General features: G+C 42.1%; 1 protein-coding gene across 2 annotated transcripts in view; it reads left to right on the top strand.

The window, feature by feature from the left end:
- The window catches only part of LOC143177135 (uncharacterized), a 61,249-nt gene that overhangs the window by 35,202 nt on the left and 8,897 nt on the right, over window positions 1-17,150 (top strand). For both annotated transcript variants that reach the window (XM_076374947.1, XM_076374939.1), the window contains exons 2-3: window positions 10,448-11,125; window positions 15,554-15,725. In XM_076374947.1, coding sequence (XP_076231062.1) covers window positions 10,448-11,125; window positions 15,554-15,725 — 850 coding nt within the window. The remainder of the gene's footprint in view (window positions 1-10,447; window positions 11,126-15,553; window positions 15,726-17,150) is intronic.

Here is a 17,150-nt window from a genome sequence, read left to right as displayed (position 1 = left end):
TTGTAGTTCAAGTTCTAGGAGTTGAACCCTCGAAAGGTTCAAAAATTCACACTGCTTTCAACTAGTTCCATTTTCTCTGAAATTGGTCCCAGTGGATGAGGTGTCCGATCGGTCTCTAACGGAGATTCCCTTTCAACTAGCTAACAGATACTCTGCGATAGTATCGTTAACGATACGCCTTCTTCGTCTCCTCTTTCCACTCGACGGGAGCCACGCTCCTTCTCTGTACCTTTCCTAGTGGGCCACCTCGTTGGTGTCCTCAAGACGATGATCCTCGTAACACCCCGTTGGTGGTCATCCACTTCGGTGATCTCATCTTCGATACATCCTCCTTCATCTCTTTAGTCGCTGTAAGAAAGTGATTTCATCGTCAGAATAGAGTCATTCGTTATTTAACTCTCCAAGGATAGGGTATTTTTATCTTTAGAAGCAATGTGCAAATGGAAATGAAAGATACATGTTTAAAAAGCTGTAATTATTCCAAAAGTATTTAGAAAAATTCTTTTAAATAGCATCTACTATGAAGACAGTGATTATGTGGTAAAAAGTGATTGGTTTCATGCTAAAATAATTATTATTAACAAGTTAAAGTGGTAAGTATAATACAGAATAATCAGTTTATCTGGAAATCTTCTAATGAGTGTTGGCAGCACTTACAATACTAACAGCATTTACAATAAGTGTTCCCAATTACACTGATCACCCTGTATATTAAGTATACTTATACTTAAAACTGATTTCATAACCATAGGGTATCCTGTCATGCAAAATATGGTAAAACTGTGTACCACAATTAAAAATTCTAGTTACAATTATTCAAACTTCATAAACTGCTGTACTGCAAAGATTAAACTTCCCTCCAAGCTGCGCAGTTACTCAGCCACGCAGGAATCGTCGTGCGCAGACGCAGCATCGCTTCGCGCGAAGTTTAATCGATCGCGCTGCGCGATCACTTTCTCTAAGAACTAATAAGACTATTCTATACTACAAACAGTAGTCGTTCACAGTTTATCCTTCGAACGAGCATTCAATTCTCACAATTGAATAAACAACGAGGCGCTACTCGTCCAGACAGTAAACGTTTTCCCAGATATCGAAGCGCTCCCCTCGCAACCGTGAGAAGCTGCAATACGACGACTTTTATTACCGATTTAATTGCAATTTAAATTACGACTGGCCACGGAGCCAGGAGGCAGAACGATTAAAATCGGTTTTAAAAGCCTGCCGTTTCCTGAACGATCGAAACGATCGGCGATAAGGGGCAGAACGAGCGCCGTGACGAAAGCTCGCATCGCGGCGTGAAAAGTGGAATAGCATAACCGACGGTGATTAACCAGCTAGATCGATTTCTGTCGATCGTATCGACTCTGGGATCCATCCGCCAGCTGGCTGGAACAGGCTGCCGTCCCTCTTTCGTTTTTCGTCTGTTTGGAATCGCGATGCCCAGTTGGGACGGTTTCCCTCTTCTTTCGGCACTTTTAATCGTCTGATGTAATTTCTTGGAAACGGGCATAGAAAATGACGGTTCGATGATGGGGTGACTTGTAATTTAAACGTAGGTCTTTAGTAAAAACGATGAAAAAAATTGGAACACTGTGCTTCTGGTGGCTCTATTTTTGTAGGTTATGAAAATCCCGCGCTAACCTCTTCCATGATCTATATACATTCTGGCCCAACCTCGATTAACCAAGCTCTGATGATCAACATGCTCTATTATTTAAAGATTAGTAAGAGTACAGTAGAACTCCCAATGAGAATAAAACTCTAGTTCCGAATTAACAAAATTTTTAAAATTATTCGATGAACACTACAGTCTCTAATTCGGCCTTAAGTCCCTCAGTCGAGGTCCTGTAATACTTCTCAATTTTATGAGCTACAAAACAGGTTGTTCCTCTTTTTCATATAGTTTCCAAGTTCCTCCCCTCTGCAGTATCATCAGGCCCCTCGCTCCCAGAACCAAGGCCCGATCCACGCAAATATTAAAAGCAGTTTAACCTACCCCACAGTTTAAAAAAGAACAGAGACGACTGGTGAAACTTTTTCTCCCTTCATTCTCTTCGTTAAATCCCTCGTTTAGAAAAGGGGACTCATTTCAGGGCCCCAGGGGGAGTGATGGGGGGGTGGCAGCTCCCTAGGGAGGAGGGAGAAGCGAAGTCGCGCACACTTTCGTAATCTTTCGGTACGATTCGAAGGCGTGCGTGGTGGGCCCACCGGTTCCTACGCGCATATGCCTCGTCAGAAAACCATGGATCGCACATGGTCCCGGGGCACGTCCCATTCAGACGGTCGCAGCTGCCCAACTCCACGGACACGTCGCCCGGCACGCGCCTCTTGCCTCCATAACCTGTTTTTCAAAATTCCGCTCCCCTCGGAGCCGAAACTCGAGGAGAGGCCCATTTCTCCCTGCTTCTCCCCCCTCCTCTTCCCCCCCATCGCCCCTTTCATCCACTCGGACTTCTTTCAGCTATCGCTGTCCCTCCTTCTCTGCCTTCTTTTCGCCACCATGCCCCCTTCCACTTCAATACGTATTTCCCTTTCGACATTTATACGTTTCCCGACGACTGGGCAAATTTTGGGACTAACACGCGGCCTAACTATGGTCGATGACGCGGCAACTCGCGAACCGCTGCGAGGGACTCTCAAGGTGTCGTTTCTTGGTCGGGGTGAATGTGGTTAGTCGCTGGTGGTATTTAATTATTTTTGGCATTGGAGCGTAGGAAAGCTAGCTTTTTATGGAACGCTCCATTTTTGGTGAGTCTTTGCCTGTTTTTGAGGGTGGGTCAGGGGAGTGTGTTTGTGTTCAGTTTGGAGAATGTATGGACAGTTGTTTGACAGATATTAATGCAATTGAAACTTTGAAAATTTAGATATGGAATATTTGTAATTTTAAAAATTCGAAAATACAGATATTTGCAAATCTAGCTATTTAAATTCTTAAATATTTGAAATTACTCCGTGTGCCTTCCTTCTGTAACATATTTGGAAAATTGATAATTTGAACGTCCAAAGTACTTAATTTTCTATTAAAAATTCATGGTCATCACGATCTACTTAACTTTCATAAATCTCAAATCGATCTCCGATTACCATCTTCATCAACGACACATCCATCGAATCCAGCCTCCCAGAAGGACACCCCAAAATATTCATTCACCCCAGGGGTGCTCAGCAATCGCCCCAGAGATTTCAATTTCGATTACATCCCCTCTGTGACGATGAAAGCAGAATTCGATAGAAGTGAAATCGTAGAAGATGCCAGTCGAAGATCGTGGCTGGAGCCACCCCCACGTTGCCAGCTGCTCCTGCACAGCCAGACGTTAAGTCAGCTTAGAAAAATTTAGGGATGGCGGTGGTAATGGAACTCTCCAGTTGTCCACTAGTAGCAGGGTGGAAAGTAAAAATAAAAAATCCTCGAATAGGGGAATTCAGTAAGGCTTTGGAAAAATATTTTAAATAGAACAGATCGTTTATAAATTGACTTGAGAAGAGACTTAAACCTTAAGCATCCTCATGATGGCTAATTATAACTACTTTTTACAATAGATTACTATTAGATTAAGTTCACTGAATAACATTAACTCTGAATTATTGAAATGGTGGTTGAGATATGTGAGAGATAGATTTCACCTCATATTTATTTTCGATTAATCACAGCTCTACAAATTTCTACAAGTTAATTACGATCATTGTACTAATTTCACCCCTTAATCCCCCTATCAGAGTCACCACCCAAACTTCCCCAGAAAATTAAAACCACAGAAAGCTGAAGAGGCCCAAAAAATAATAACACTTAAGATATCAAATGTCCCAGTAATTAAACAACATAAAACTGTATATCCCTATACTTTAATTATAAAATCCCAGAAACTGAGAATATCTACTATTTCATGACACTAGTTTTTATTTTCAATTACATTACCTAATGCATTAAAATCTGTGCCTAAAAATGAATAGAATTAATGTTAGTGTCTAGGTATTGGGACACGGTCAACTACTGGGACATTTACCTTAACACAGCTACTTTAAAAAGAATAAAAAAGCCAGATAGATCTGGATCTTCTCACCCCCCTCGTTCTCGTTCCGCACCCCAACGCCCCTTCCTTCTAATTCAACCTCGCCCCTCCCCCGTCGAGAGGGACTATAAAGTAGAGATCTCGAGGGTGGCGGGGTCGAAGAGATTTCGAGACACGGGGCAGCTGCTCTGTCTGCCCCGAGGACGCTCACCCTCCCAAGACGTTGCCGCTTGCAAATCGGCCAGCAACCACCCCGCCCCTCCTCGCGGAGAGCAATCGTCCTTGCGCCTTCGTAAATAATGCAACGGGCGAACGGACGGCGGGCCAGAGGCAGGGGATAATTAAAAAGCAGCCTCGGAGGGCATTTAACCCTCCCTGGTTCTGTCTCTTGACCTCTCGGGTGTCTGGGCATTGAGCCCCCTGGCGAAGATTATGGAGGGACATGTTTTCTTAAGCACTTTAGGCAACAGTGTAAATAGACTGCAGATTTTTATGCAAATTCGTGTTTTCGCAAATATGATTAAAAGAAATTGAACTTAAGTATGGACCCTATTCTATATTGGTGTGTTAATCCAGAATAAATTGAATTTTGAATTATGAATGTAGTGTTATAAACAGTTATTTTAATGAATAATATTAGCAATTATGCTAAAGAATTGCCAGATTAGGTTATTTTAGTTAAATTGAAGGTAATTATTTGTCAGCATACCAATGCAGAATAGGGTCCATATATATCTTCGGGGTACGAGATTTTAAGACAAAAAATATAGATTCTTCTGCCACAAAAATTTTATTTAAAAAAAGAAATAAGTAGTATCCTAAACCCCTGTGCTTCCAGTTACCCATTTCAGTATTTCAAGTAGGGATGAAAATCATCCCCTGTGCATATACATATAAGTTACCAATCAAAAAGCTTGGCCTCTTTATCCCACTACACCCCTAAAAAAATTAAAGAAGCAATTCTTCTCTCCACCCCTCGATCTCCGTCGATTTCGCGTGGAAGTAGAAAATCAAGGGAGTGGAAATCGCAAGGGGTGTTCGAGAGGCTGAAACTAGTCCAGACACGATCTCTCCTGTTCCATCTCGCCCCTTCCATCCCCCTTGCCAGACAGGAGGTTTTTTCAAGGGTGCAACATACTCGGACTTATGAATTTCTGTGTTTAAACGAGGCGCAGCTGATACTGGACCGGTCCCGGAAGGACCAGGAGGCTTCACCCCCTTTGGAAAATCACCCCCTCTTCCCCCTTCGCCTTTTCGAGCCACCACACTCCCTTTCGTCAGAAGCTGCAGCTTTTCGGGGGACACGTGACCAGGCACGCCCAGAATTTCTTCTACGACTCGAGAATTGCTGTCTGGATACATTTATCCGGTTCACGGGAGGGTTGCACGCCTCTTGGATCGAGATGTATGACGCTTCTCTCGAGGACGTGTGTCCTTGAGCTGTGAATCGCCTTAACAAATTAGGGGCTCGTGTGTTGAGTCGAGCAACTGCTGCCGGGAGCACTTTTTCCGCTGTGGGGATGGTTTCTGATGGAAATTAGGAACCCCTGCTTTCATTTATTTTTTGATTATTTTATCGGGCCTTTTTCTGGATTTTTTTTCCTTAATTTGCTCGCGTGTTGGGTCTAGCAACTGTTGTCTACAAGTTTTTTCCACTTTACGGGGTGGTTTCAGATGGAAATTACTGGCCCCTGGTTGCATTTATATTTTAATTACGTTGTTTCGTCACATTTGAGACTTTTTCTTAGCTTTTTTTTATCTCTTGATACCTTTCATATTAAAATTTGATACTTCTAAGTGAGATAATGTAAACTTATAGCCTCTGTTTCTTCACCAATTAATTCTAATTAAGGTGACTTTAAGTAGAGTAACGTTAGAAATCCCCAGTTGCAATTATCTTCCATTTTTCTTCTCAAATTTCTCCACAATTTTCTTCAGAAAGATCAAGAAGCCCACTTCCAGCTGAAGCTGAATTTTCTCCCCCAGAACATATTTTTCCAATCCATTTCTTCCATCGAACTACAATGAACTCTTTCTCTAAACCACCCTCAACCTCGAACGCCCTCATTTCCCTCAAACCCACCCACGTTTCTTCGTGCTCAGCCAAAAACCAGAATCGATACAAGTATCGCGACTCTTCATGCGCGCATCGAAGTCTCTAATTATGTACCGTTCTCTTTAAACGCTTGCCCGATAAGACCAGCGATCGATTCACTGCTCTCTATTCATCGTTCGGCTGAGTTTCGACAAAGGGGCCACTGTGATGTCGCTCGAGTGAGATTGCTCGCATTGTTCACGCGGTGGAGAGGAAACTTATTTATAAGTAGGTGACACGACGTTACGGTGGCTTAAAGTGCGGCCCACGTGGTCTGCTCTTGATAATTGACCATTTCCCTCGTCGACAAGCCGTTAAACGCTTCTGGTCTGCTCCTCCTCGCCTTCCCAGCGAGATCTCCTTCCAGAGGCTCGCGAACCGCCGTGAATTTAGGTTATTTTCTAATTGCACGCACTTTACCGTAACTTCCGGTCTCGAGCCTCCGCGAGGTTGCGGCTTTTTCGCTGGATCGATCGCTATCTCGGGATCAGGGACGAGATAACGGGTGGTTTTTACTTTTACTCGATCACTTATACGAGTCACCTCGAGATAGGAGAGTATTAAATCCTTGGTCGAGATATTGGCGAATTTTTCTTTCCTGCTTCGCTGGGTTTAAGGTAAAAAGAGGAGGAAATTGAAGGAGAATATTTTAAGTTGAAATTTCTTGGTAAGCTGTGGTCATTAAAAATATCCACACGATACTTTCGTAATTGTGGTATCGTATTTTGGAGGAAAAATTGTGATTAGGAAATTGGCTCAAAAAATGAAAAGACTCTTCGATGTTGATGCAAGAAGTACTTTTATTTTCGAAGACCTCCTGAAGACTCGGGATCTCTCAAAGACCCTAGTCTAACATTTTAAAATTCTAAATCTGTACTTGATAAATTGAAGTCATTAAAATCTCACAGAATTTTGCAAATATATTGTCATATTCTTGAGGAAGAATTGTAGTCACAAAATTAGCCTAGAAAAGTTTAAAATCTACAGGGTTCAATTAAAAGAAATATTCTTTTGATCTTTCAGAATAAATAGTGAACAATTCTGAACCTTTTCTCTAAAAAACTCTCAAAATTCCTCATCATACTTGCACCGAATTTCGACTTTGAATCCAAATAAGAAAAAGAAAACACAAAGCCTGATAGTTCTCCCCGAGGATTCACTTCCAAGAGTACCATTCTCTGCCATAAAATATTCCATTTCAGAATAATACTTTGATACACTGAATTGAACCTGAGTCTTGTCATGCAAATCGAGGAGTTCCAATCTTGGGCGTCAATATAGTCTCCGTGGGACGGCTGTCAGAAGACGCCGTTAATTGCTCGGTAATTGTGAGAAACTCTGGTCGAGTGGGAACGTTTCAGCGACGATTGACGTCACATCTGACGCAAAACACGTCAGTTTTGTGTGTCACGTTTAACATGCCAGTCGAATAGGAGCGCCGAACTCTCCAGTTCCGTGAAAACGTTGCGATACGAGGCGGTAATTGCTGATTTTCCACCGTTGGTGCGCGACATATGAGTCATTCTGTGAGTGACGATGAACTCGAGGCAAGAGGCAATTTTTTGGTACCATATGAAATGATTTTATCGCGTTTTCTTCCCATCGTGCGCGAGTTTCGAAGTTTTCTTCGGGAAAGAGGAACTGCTGGGATACTCAACCTCGTAACTGTTGATTGCTGTATCGTACACTGCTTACGACACGACCATTACTGGGACAAGGTTGCCGTGAAATCTGGAATGTCTTCTGAAAAACGATTCCGGTCGAGATCTCGCATCTAATCGCGCAATGAAGTGGATACTAAAAAATGGACAGCTAATTATCGACTTAATTCTTAGAAAGTTTTTTAAGTTCGGGATTATTTAAGAGCTGAAGTATTTAGATTTTTTGAAAATAAATCAAATATTCTAATATTCAAATATAAAGATTTTGAAACATTTAGGATTCAAGTAATCAAAAATTCAAATAAATTGAAACAGTGATTAAAATTCTACTTATTACAGTTCTTGAGACTTCTCTGAATTACATCAGGGTTGTCACATGAATTCCCTCCCTGAATATAGTGGGGGAAATTGTGAAGTAAAGGAAGAAATATCGAGTGTCCTATTGGTGTAGGTCTAGGTTCTAGTACTTAAGCGAGACCTTAGCAACACAACACAATAGAATATGCATTACATAGAAATGTTATAACATCTATCTAACACATATACTAATGTAATGCTACCAAGACTCGAAGGGTTTCCAGTTAAACTAATCATCCTATATATCCAAGGAAGGAATTCACGTGGTAACCCTGAATTACATTCATATTTAATTACTAATTATACTAATCAGTCACTTTTCTTCCCCCCTACTTAAAATCCACTCAACCCCTATACATACCTCCCAAGAAATATTCTTTTCTCATTTATATCATTTTCCTATCAAACCACCAATAAATAGACATGAAGGGCCCTCTGAAAGAATCAAGGCTCCAAATATTATCCATGGTTTCGAGGGTCGTCGCCTCTTCCAAAGGGGCGTGACGTGTAATCGGGGTTGCCAGCCACGCGAACGCGATACTTTTGAGGACGAAAACCTCGGTCAACGTTTCCACAAACCCAGACTTTTCCTCTGCCGAAACGAGCCATTGTGGGCCCCTTGGCATTGTGCACGTTCTGTTTGAAAGTAAAATATTTGCCCCGCGAGAAGAAATTGTTTTGCCGCGTGCCCCCTTGAGACCATCTGCTCGCGATTATTCCCTCACGGGTGATTGGATCAGGTTGCGCTGGTGGGCCCTATCGGGGCCTCGTTTCCGTTTTTCGCGAGATTTCGTGCCGCCACTCGACTCCCCCATTGTGGCGATAGTTTGTCGATCACGATATGGCCACGAGTTCCATAGTTCGAGTGTGTTTGTTCAGGGGACTTCGAGTATCTGGGCGGAGTGTTTGAATAGGGATATCAAATTTGGAGGAATTTCGGCGTTTATTAATCTATTTGTGTGTAAATTATGTACAATGCTGGGAGTCTCCTGTGTCGAGGATAGAGAGGGCTGTTGACTCAGCGGGGCTTTGAATCAATTGAAACGCAAACCCTTAAGTTGCTTTTAGTGTAGGAGTCTGTGTATTGGGGCTTGTGGACGTTTAGATGGCAGTCGAGAGATGGGGGTTTTATAGGTCCCTGGAATAATGGAGATTCTATCGTTTTAATACTTCGCAATCATGTATGGAGGCCATCGCGTTTCACCTCATTTTTATTTTCGGTTGATCATAGCGGATGAAATTCGTGAATGTTAATACATAATCGCGTGCTAGGGGCATATTTCTAGGTACTGTTGGTTTATCGTGATTTATAAAAAAGCTGTATATGCATAAGCAAATATCTGCATTAAATTATCAGAGGAATGGGGGAGAAGTGGGACACTCTGGAGTAACCGTAGTTTTATAGTTGATAAATCTGTCACGACTGACCAAGAATCCGTAAATCTTCAACCAAACCTCAACACTAGAAAACCTCACACCTCATGCCTCAAAATTCTCTAAATAGAAATTTGCTTCCAAAATCCCATAACCTCAAGAATCTCCAAATCCCCTACCCAACCTCATCAACACCAAAAAGAGTCACAAATCTCATCTCTCGAATTCCTCCAATTACCAAATCACCCCCAAACTTGAAATCCCTCAGAACTCAATAACCCAAAACCCCCAGCCCTCATCAACACCAAAAAGAACCACAAATCTCATCTCTCGAATTCCTCCAATTACCAAATCACCCCCAAACTCAAAATCCCTCAGAACTCAATAACCCCTCAAACCCCCAGCCCTCATCAACACCAAAAAGAACCACAAATCTCATCTCTCGAATGCCTCCAATTACCAAATCACCCCCAAACTCGAAATCCCTCAGAACTCAGTAACCCCAAAAACCCTCAGACTTCATCAACACCAAAAAGAACCACAAATCTCATCTCCCGAATTCCTCCAATCAGCAATTCGCCCCAGCCTCCAAATCCTCCAAAACTCAATAACCCCAAAAACCCTCAAACCCTAAAATCCCCTCCTATACCTCATCAACACCAAAAAAGCTCCACACCCAATACCTCGAAATCCTCGAAAGAAGAAATCGCCTTCGCAAGACACTATTAGCGCCTGTCCGGCATCACGTTGCGTGCGGTCGCGCGCGCGCGTTCAACCACCCCTCCGGGACAGGGCGCACGTCTGGCCCTGTCTCCCTTGTCCCTTTCGGCCTCGTACGTAGTCGTCTGCTGGTGTGCGTGCGTGGATCAGCCGGCTAGATGAAGTAGAGGGCCGTCGAGATAAAACACACTGTAAACGGCCGGGTCTGGTCGGATATTTGGTTACAGGGAGGCGGCGGCACGTGCGCCGGAGCTCCGGGCCAGGTGGTGGAGCTCGTGCCGTTGAAGGAACAGAGGTGGCAGCGGGGGTGGGAGGGCCAGGCGAGCGTGGCGACGAGGGAAGGGGAGCAGGAGGATGCGAGGCCGTAGGAGCCAGCCTGATCGAGGAGCTTCTTGTCAGTTCACCGGTGGCGGATGGCGAGGTCTGCTGCAGCGACAGCAGTACCACCAACTACCACCACCGTCCGCACCACCTACGCCTCGGTCATCGCCGTCACGGCCGCCACTCGAGCGAGGAGCACCAGCAGGAGCAGTGCCAATCGGAGCGCAGTGAACGCTGTCGAAGGGACTGCGTAGGGCCCAGCGACGAGCTCGTCGTCGACGGGGAAGCCGACGATGAGGCATCGTGTCAGGCCCAGCCTGTCCACGCTCCTCATCGGGACATCCACCAGCTCCCTCACCTGCACCACCACCCCCATCATCTGCATCGTCTCCATCAGCGGCTACAGGAGCACCGCGACAGAGACGACGGAGAGGATCGCCTGGTTCCAACCAGCGACTGCCACTCGGATGGTACCACCATCGACGACCACCCTGCCACCGTCACTGCCATGACGAGAGGATGCAGGATCCCGCCCTACCTCGCCACTCTACTCATCCTCTCCTACACTCTGTTCGGTATAGCAGGTTAGTGGTACTTTCTTTTTTTTTTTTTCTTCTTCATTTTTTGGTTTATTTCTGCTCGGTGCGACGAGGAGATTGGACCTAGTGGAGACACTGTGGATAGTGATGAGTGATTTTTGTTGAGGGGAGGGCTGGGAGACGTGTTAAAGTGGGTTTGTGTTAGGGTTAGGGTTGGGAAGGTTTAGAGTTATTGGTTTGTGTACAGTGAGTCAAGGACTCTCCCTTTTTTTTGTTTGTTGATCGTGAGAAGTGATAGATGTTTAACTTACACTACTGTGTATAAGTATTTGGACACTTTCATATCATTGGACATGCGTAAAGTAGACTTAAAGTAAAATTGTGTTATATAATTTTGGCTACAAGTTTGATGAGGATAATATTTGATATCGATTGGTATAAATAAGAAAGTGTTTTTCATGCATTTCTAAGAACGTGAAAGTGTCCAAATATTTGTGTACGATAGTGTAGGTATGTTTTGTAGGGTCGTTTCTGATTTGAGATTTAACAGCAGGTTTTGTTTAAGTAGGTAGATTTTTGAGTCAAGTTTGCGTAGTCTACAGTGACAGATAAAAGATTGCAACTAATATCTATGTGTACAAATACCTAGTGTTTTTTCATTTCTGTGTATTCATCTTATATTGTCAACGTGTCTATTCTTGAGTAGACCCTTTGCACTCTATTTCATCTGCCACTGTGTGCTTTATAGTACTGTAGATAAGTGCTTGTAGGAACAGCATTATTTTCTCGCGACATAAATTTTCTATTTAAGAACACTTTATCATTTCTAGAAAAATATTTCGTGAGATATTACTTCCAAATTATTTTAAAATTTGAAATTAAATCGTCACATAAATTTGTACGACAATCTTTCTAAATCCCAACACAACTTAGATTTCAGTACTACAATAATCCAAAAAATTAAAAAGACCAAAGTTTAAAAAATTCAATGATTCACGATTTAGAAAATTCAAGAAGTTCAAAAAGTAAAAACTTAGGAATATCAGAATTTAGAAATTCCAGAACACATACCGCGATCTTCTCGAATCTGCCCCAGACTTCAGCTTGCAAAATTCCATGGCTCCATCCCTCTCGGCAAAAACCACCCTGAATATTGACCCCGAATACTTGCTGCTAGATCGAAGTTTTTTCGGTGCTGTCTCACAAAGAGCTCAGCCCATTGTCCGTCCGCGTAGAACACGATCCTCGACGCGCGCGACGACAGATTGCGAGAGTGCAACACGTGCACCTATGCAACGCATACCGCGAGCCAATTGCTGCAACTTGAACACATGGTATCCAAAAGTCTCGGATCTCTCTCAAACAAAGCTACTGCGAAGCATTCGTGTCAGAAGGGTGCACAAAATGGCAACAATTCCCGCAAATTGTTACACAAATTACCACCGTGCGACTTTTCGAAATAACATAGTAACTGGCTCGATTGAAGTTAAGAACACGGTTTTTTACTAACAGAAAGGAAAAAGAGGACCATGTCGAAATGGTTGAAAAGAAGTCAAAAGGCTTTGTTGTTAATAGTTCTTTAATTACGACTTTTCCCATTTATCTAAATTTAGCTTATCTTTCTCATTTTTAAAGTTTCTTATTTATCTCTTACCTGTTTAAGTAATTTTTTTTAGCCTAGGCGCCCACGACCAGCAATTTTCTCGGTCTATCTAAAGGCTGATTAAAGACTGAACAGCTTTTCTTTTTTTATCTAATAGATAAGAATACAATCCATATCCATTTGAGAAGACACTTAAGTACTGTTTTGTAAACGTCTTGATGTCAGCTACAATATGTAATAAAAAATACAGATTCTAATTTAAAAATTCGAAGCTGCCTTTTGTAGGCTTTTCGAAAATCACCACAAGGTGGAGTAAATAACAGCACAAATTGTCCCTCTCGTAATAATACAACTTCTGTCCGAAACATATCTTCCTATCATTCATATTTTTCGAGATATTTACCCTGGGAGATTAAATTGTTTCAACTTGCATAAAATTCTATTAAGTCTGTAATCGATCCTTACTTAGATCGACAAAATAGTCCATCTTCTGCGCCTAGGCTAATTTTAATGCAAAAAATAATAGAATATTTAGAACCACATCTATCTAATTTGAACCTGTAGATCTGATGACCCTTTCTAAAGAAATTAACAAGACAAAACCGACGCAAAGTTTCGAATCCACAAAACTGAAAGCATTCTTGGGTTTCGAGTGTTCTACGTTTCGAGGAGCCCATCCCTGCTAAATTGTCAGTTTCTTTTCTCTCTTCCCATTGCGTTTGATAGGACAGCAAGTGAAGCGCAAATTTGCAAAGAGGGGGGGAGCATTGTCGCGTAGGCTGATCGTCAGGCACGCGCAGCGCTGTCGGGTCCCCTTTCGAGGGGCAGATACGAGCCGTACAGCAGATTGCAAAATTATAACAGGTGACAGATAGAGCGGAGGCCCGCACACGGGCGGATGCAACGTGCTGCACTCCTGTGCACACAGGAACGCACCCCTTGACGATCCTCTTCGCCATTGCGCGGCATGTGCGAGTCTTCGAAAATTTTATCGCGTTCGGCTCTGCTGTACGTCGTGTACATACTTGGAGATTTGGGATTCCTTGCATAGTTCTCGACGCCTTCTTGCATGTTCAGCGAAAATCGTGAGCACTCGGTGCAATGATTACGTCTGAGGGGATGATGAGGATCGATGGTGCACTCGTAGTTACCGATTTTTTGCTTTGGTACATACGTACGTGTTTTTAGAAGCGTCTCCGCACCTGTTCTTTGGGAGAAACTTCACAGAGGGAATGATGGTATGAATAGAGTAGGTGTTTGTTGTAAGCTCGCTGCTGTAGGGATTACAGTGCCTCACAGATTCATTCACATATGTATATTCAGAATATCTCTGACTTGCTACAATGACATGACTTTAACAATAACTGTCTCTGAAGCACCCTTTTCAACTAATTTCTCGACATTATCCTAAAAATGTAGTTCATACAATTAACTCTTTTTTACATACCTGTTATAAACACGTTCCCATTATTCCAACAAAATTAAAAAAAATCGGATCTCAATTTCAAAAGAAACAAACTCAGTTTGCCCTAGCTTCAATCCAGCATCGATCCACAATCAAATTCCTCGAGACTAAAAGACGTCAAGATCGCTGACATTAATTTAGATCACAAAAGTGACAAAGACTCGTCAGGGATAAAAATGTAGTTCATACAATTAACTCTTTTTCATAGACCTGTTATAAACACGTTCCCATTATTCCAACAAAATTAAAAAAAAATCAGATCTCAATTTCAAAAGAAATAAACTCAATTTGCTCTAGCCTCAGTCCAGCATCGATCCACAATCAAATTCCCCGAGACTAAAAGACGTCAAGATCGCTGACATTAATTTAGATCGGCAAAGTGACAAAGACTCGCCAGGGATAACGCAGGAATGCGGGGGGCGAGGGAACGGTTTTCGGAGTTAAGTTTTCAAGAATGGGGGAGTGGGGCAGGAGGACTTTTGGACCCGGGCCGAAACACGGTCGTCCTTTGTGCCCGAAGGTAAAGCCTCTGGAAGCCGTTTGGATATTTCTAAAGCGGGGCCCATTCGACAATTCTCCCCCGTGCCTGTTAATGGGATAAACGATGCTTGGCCTGTAGTCGTTACACAACTTAATCGAGCAAATTTGCCCGTCGCCGCTTTCTCGTCGTGCTTCCATTGATCCACGGTTAAACGGGGCGATTGTGATTTCACTGTGGACAATGGCCCCCTCTGATTATGAGTATCACCGCTGACGCCATTGAGTTTCCCTCAGTCCTACCGCTGCACTGTCTCTCGCGGTTGAACATGTTTGCCCCCTGCCAAGTGTGTCAGGTTCACGGTGTTCTGGGAACTCTTGTTTTTTATTGGGAAATAAAGCAACTTTTTTTATTACTTTGCTATGTTTATTAGCAATCGGTTACTCTTCATAGGGATGGCTCAATGCACGGTCGTTGTACGTCCATTCTTGGTCAAGTTTATAATTATTATATATTTTATAATATAAAATCTCAAACTTGATCAATATAAAATTTATTTTTAATATAAAATCTCAAACTTGGTCAATATAAAATCTCAGACTTGACCAAAAGTGGACATACAACACTTATGTATTAAGCCATCAATACACATCAGCCAAAAGTATGAGGCCAGACTCTAATAACAGAGTAAATGTTACCTACTCATTGAAAATTAAATAATAAAGTAATGAAGCCACCATATTAATCATAGATAAAGAATAAATTGGTACAGAATTACATAGTTCACATTGGCTAACAGTATCTAATAGAAAGTACGTATGCCTGTGATGAAATGTAAGGGTGTATAACGAAATTTAGTTTCGAAAGAGTTAAGCTAACGCACTTTTTCGTATGGAAAAGTAACATTTTGTGATTTTTTGTTGACAGACGCCTGTTCATCGCGGTCGACGCCGAAGCCACGGCCACCGACGCCGACGCCGCGACCAAATATCACATTCCACATGTACACGTGTCCACCGGATTATGCGGAATGGTACTGCCTGAACGGTGCCACATGTTTCACCGTCAAAATCGTCGATTCCCTCCTTTACAATTGTTTGTGAGTACATTTCACTTGTATTTTAATAATCGATCAAATTAGTACACTGTAGAGTGAAAAACTGCGTGTCTTATAATCTGACCTGAGGACTTAAAACCATGTTTTCTTGCTTGACGCCCACGAGATCTTTGAAATTAGGTATTTGGCTGTCTTCAAATTTTGAAAAATTATTTCTCACAAAATTATCTACAAGTAGCAAAAAGTTTAGCTAATTGATAGAGCTGCTGCGAACCTTAATTATTCAAAATTAATTTTCTTCAATGAAGAAAGAAAGCTTTTTTGTGTTAAGAAAATTGGGTACCATTTTTTATTTTTCTAAATTTGATAAAAATTATGACACTCTTCAAAATTTCTACATTTAAAAAATTCTTTTTCTCTATTTTTTTAATTCTTGAAGGAGATATGCCTCTTAATACACTCAATACACCTACAGTTCTTTTCACGGTATTCTTCGATAATAAATCCAATTTCAAAGACCTCAATTCTCACAACATGGCTTCGACAAAAATTCCATTGAATTTCGATACTCTTCTCAGACTCTTTCAAATGATAATAGCAAGTCCCAATTGTCCCAATCCAACTAGCAGTTCATCGAATAGATCCAACTAATATTTACAAAGGGTGGTGCCTCGTTACGTAAAGTCTCAGAACGTCTTCACGCCGCTAGAATTCCAGGCACGTAGCAATGTCGTAATGTCGCAATCGTTTCTTCATGAGATTCTTTTCCAAATCGACGATTCGAGAAAGTCTATCTTATCGCCAGCCACAGTCGATACACGAGCAAACAATGATACCGTCTTATTCGCGTTAGAGAAGATATTCCATGAATTCCAAATCGACTTTTCCAGTATTTCGACTGTAAAACAATTAAAAGAATCGTGGTCCCGTGAAAGTGAAGCGTGGTTAAATGGAAATTAAAAATGGCCCCTGATAAGCTCCTCATAAACAGAGGCGATGGGTTTACGAGCTCGTAAATTATTTCAAGGACACAATTAACCAAGTCGTTAAAAAAATAGGAAACTTCGAGTTTTGTGGAGTAAGTACCATAGAATACTCAAAGCTCGCGATAAGGGGCTAGAGATAATCATCGAAGCTCGATGTTTATCAGCGCGAGCAACATTGAAAAGTACTTAAGACAAAACACGAGTCGCCAACTATTTAGCACGTGAGCGTTGCACAGTAGGTGCAAATGGCATCGAGGATCAAAAAGCTTGATGAGCAGTTAGCTTTAGCTATTATTCACGGTAGATTTCTAAAAAGGAATGGTAACTTGCTGGGTAAATGCAATAGCGATAATAGAACATTTTATTAGGTGCAAAGGCACGCGATACGAGCGGCTTTAATTTGAGTGATTTGAATGCCTGCAATAACGGCAAATGTAAAAAGGAGATATTTGATCTTGTTTCTGTAAGTGCTTGCCTCGCT

This window comes from Calliopsis andreniformis, chromosome 1 (assembly GCF_051401765.1).
Source record: "Calliopsis andreniformis isolate RMS-2024a chromosome 1, iyCalAndr_principal, whole genome shotgun sequence".
Lineage (NCBI taxonomy): Eukaryota > Metazoa > Arthropoda > Insecta > Hymenoptera > Andrenidae > Calliopsis > Calliopsis andreniformis.
This window is presented reverse-complemented; position numbering and strand designations above follow the sequence as displayed.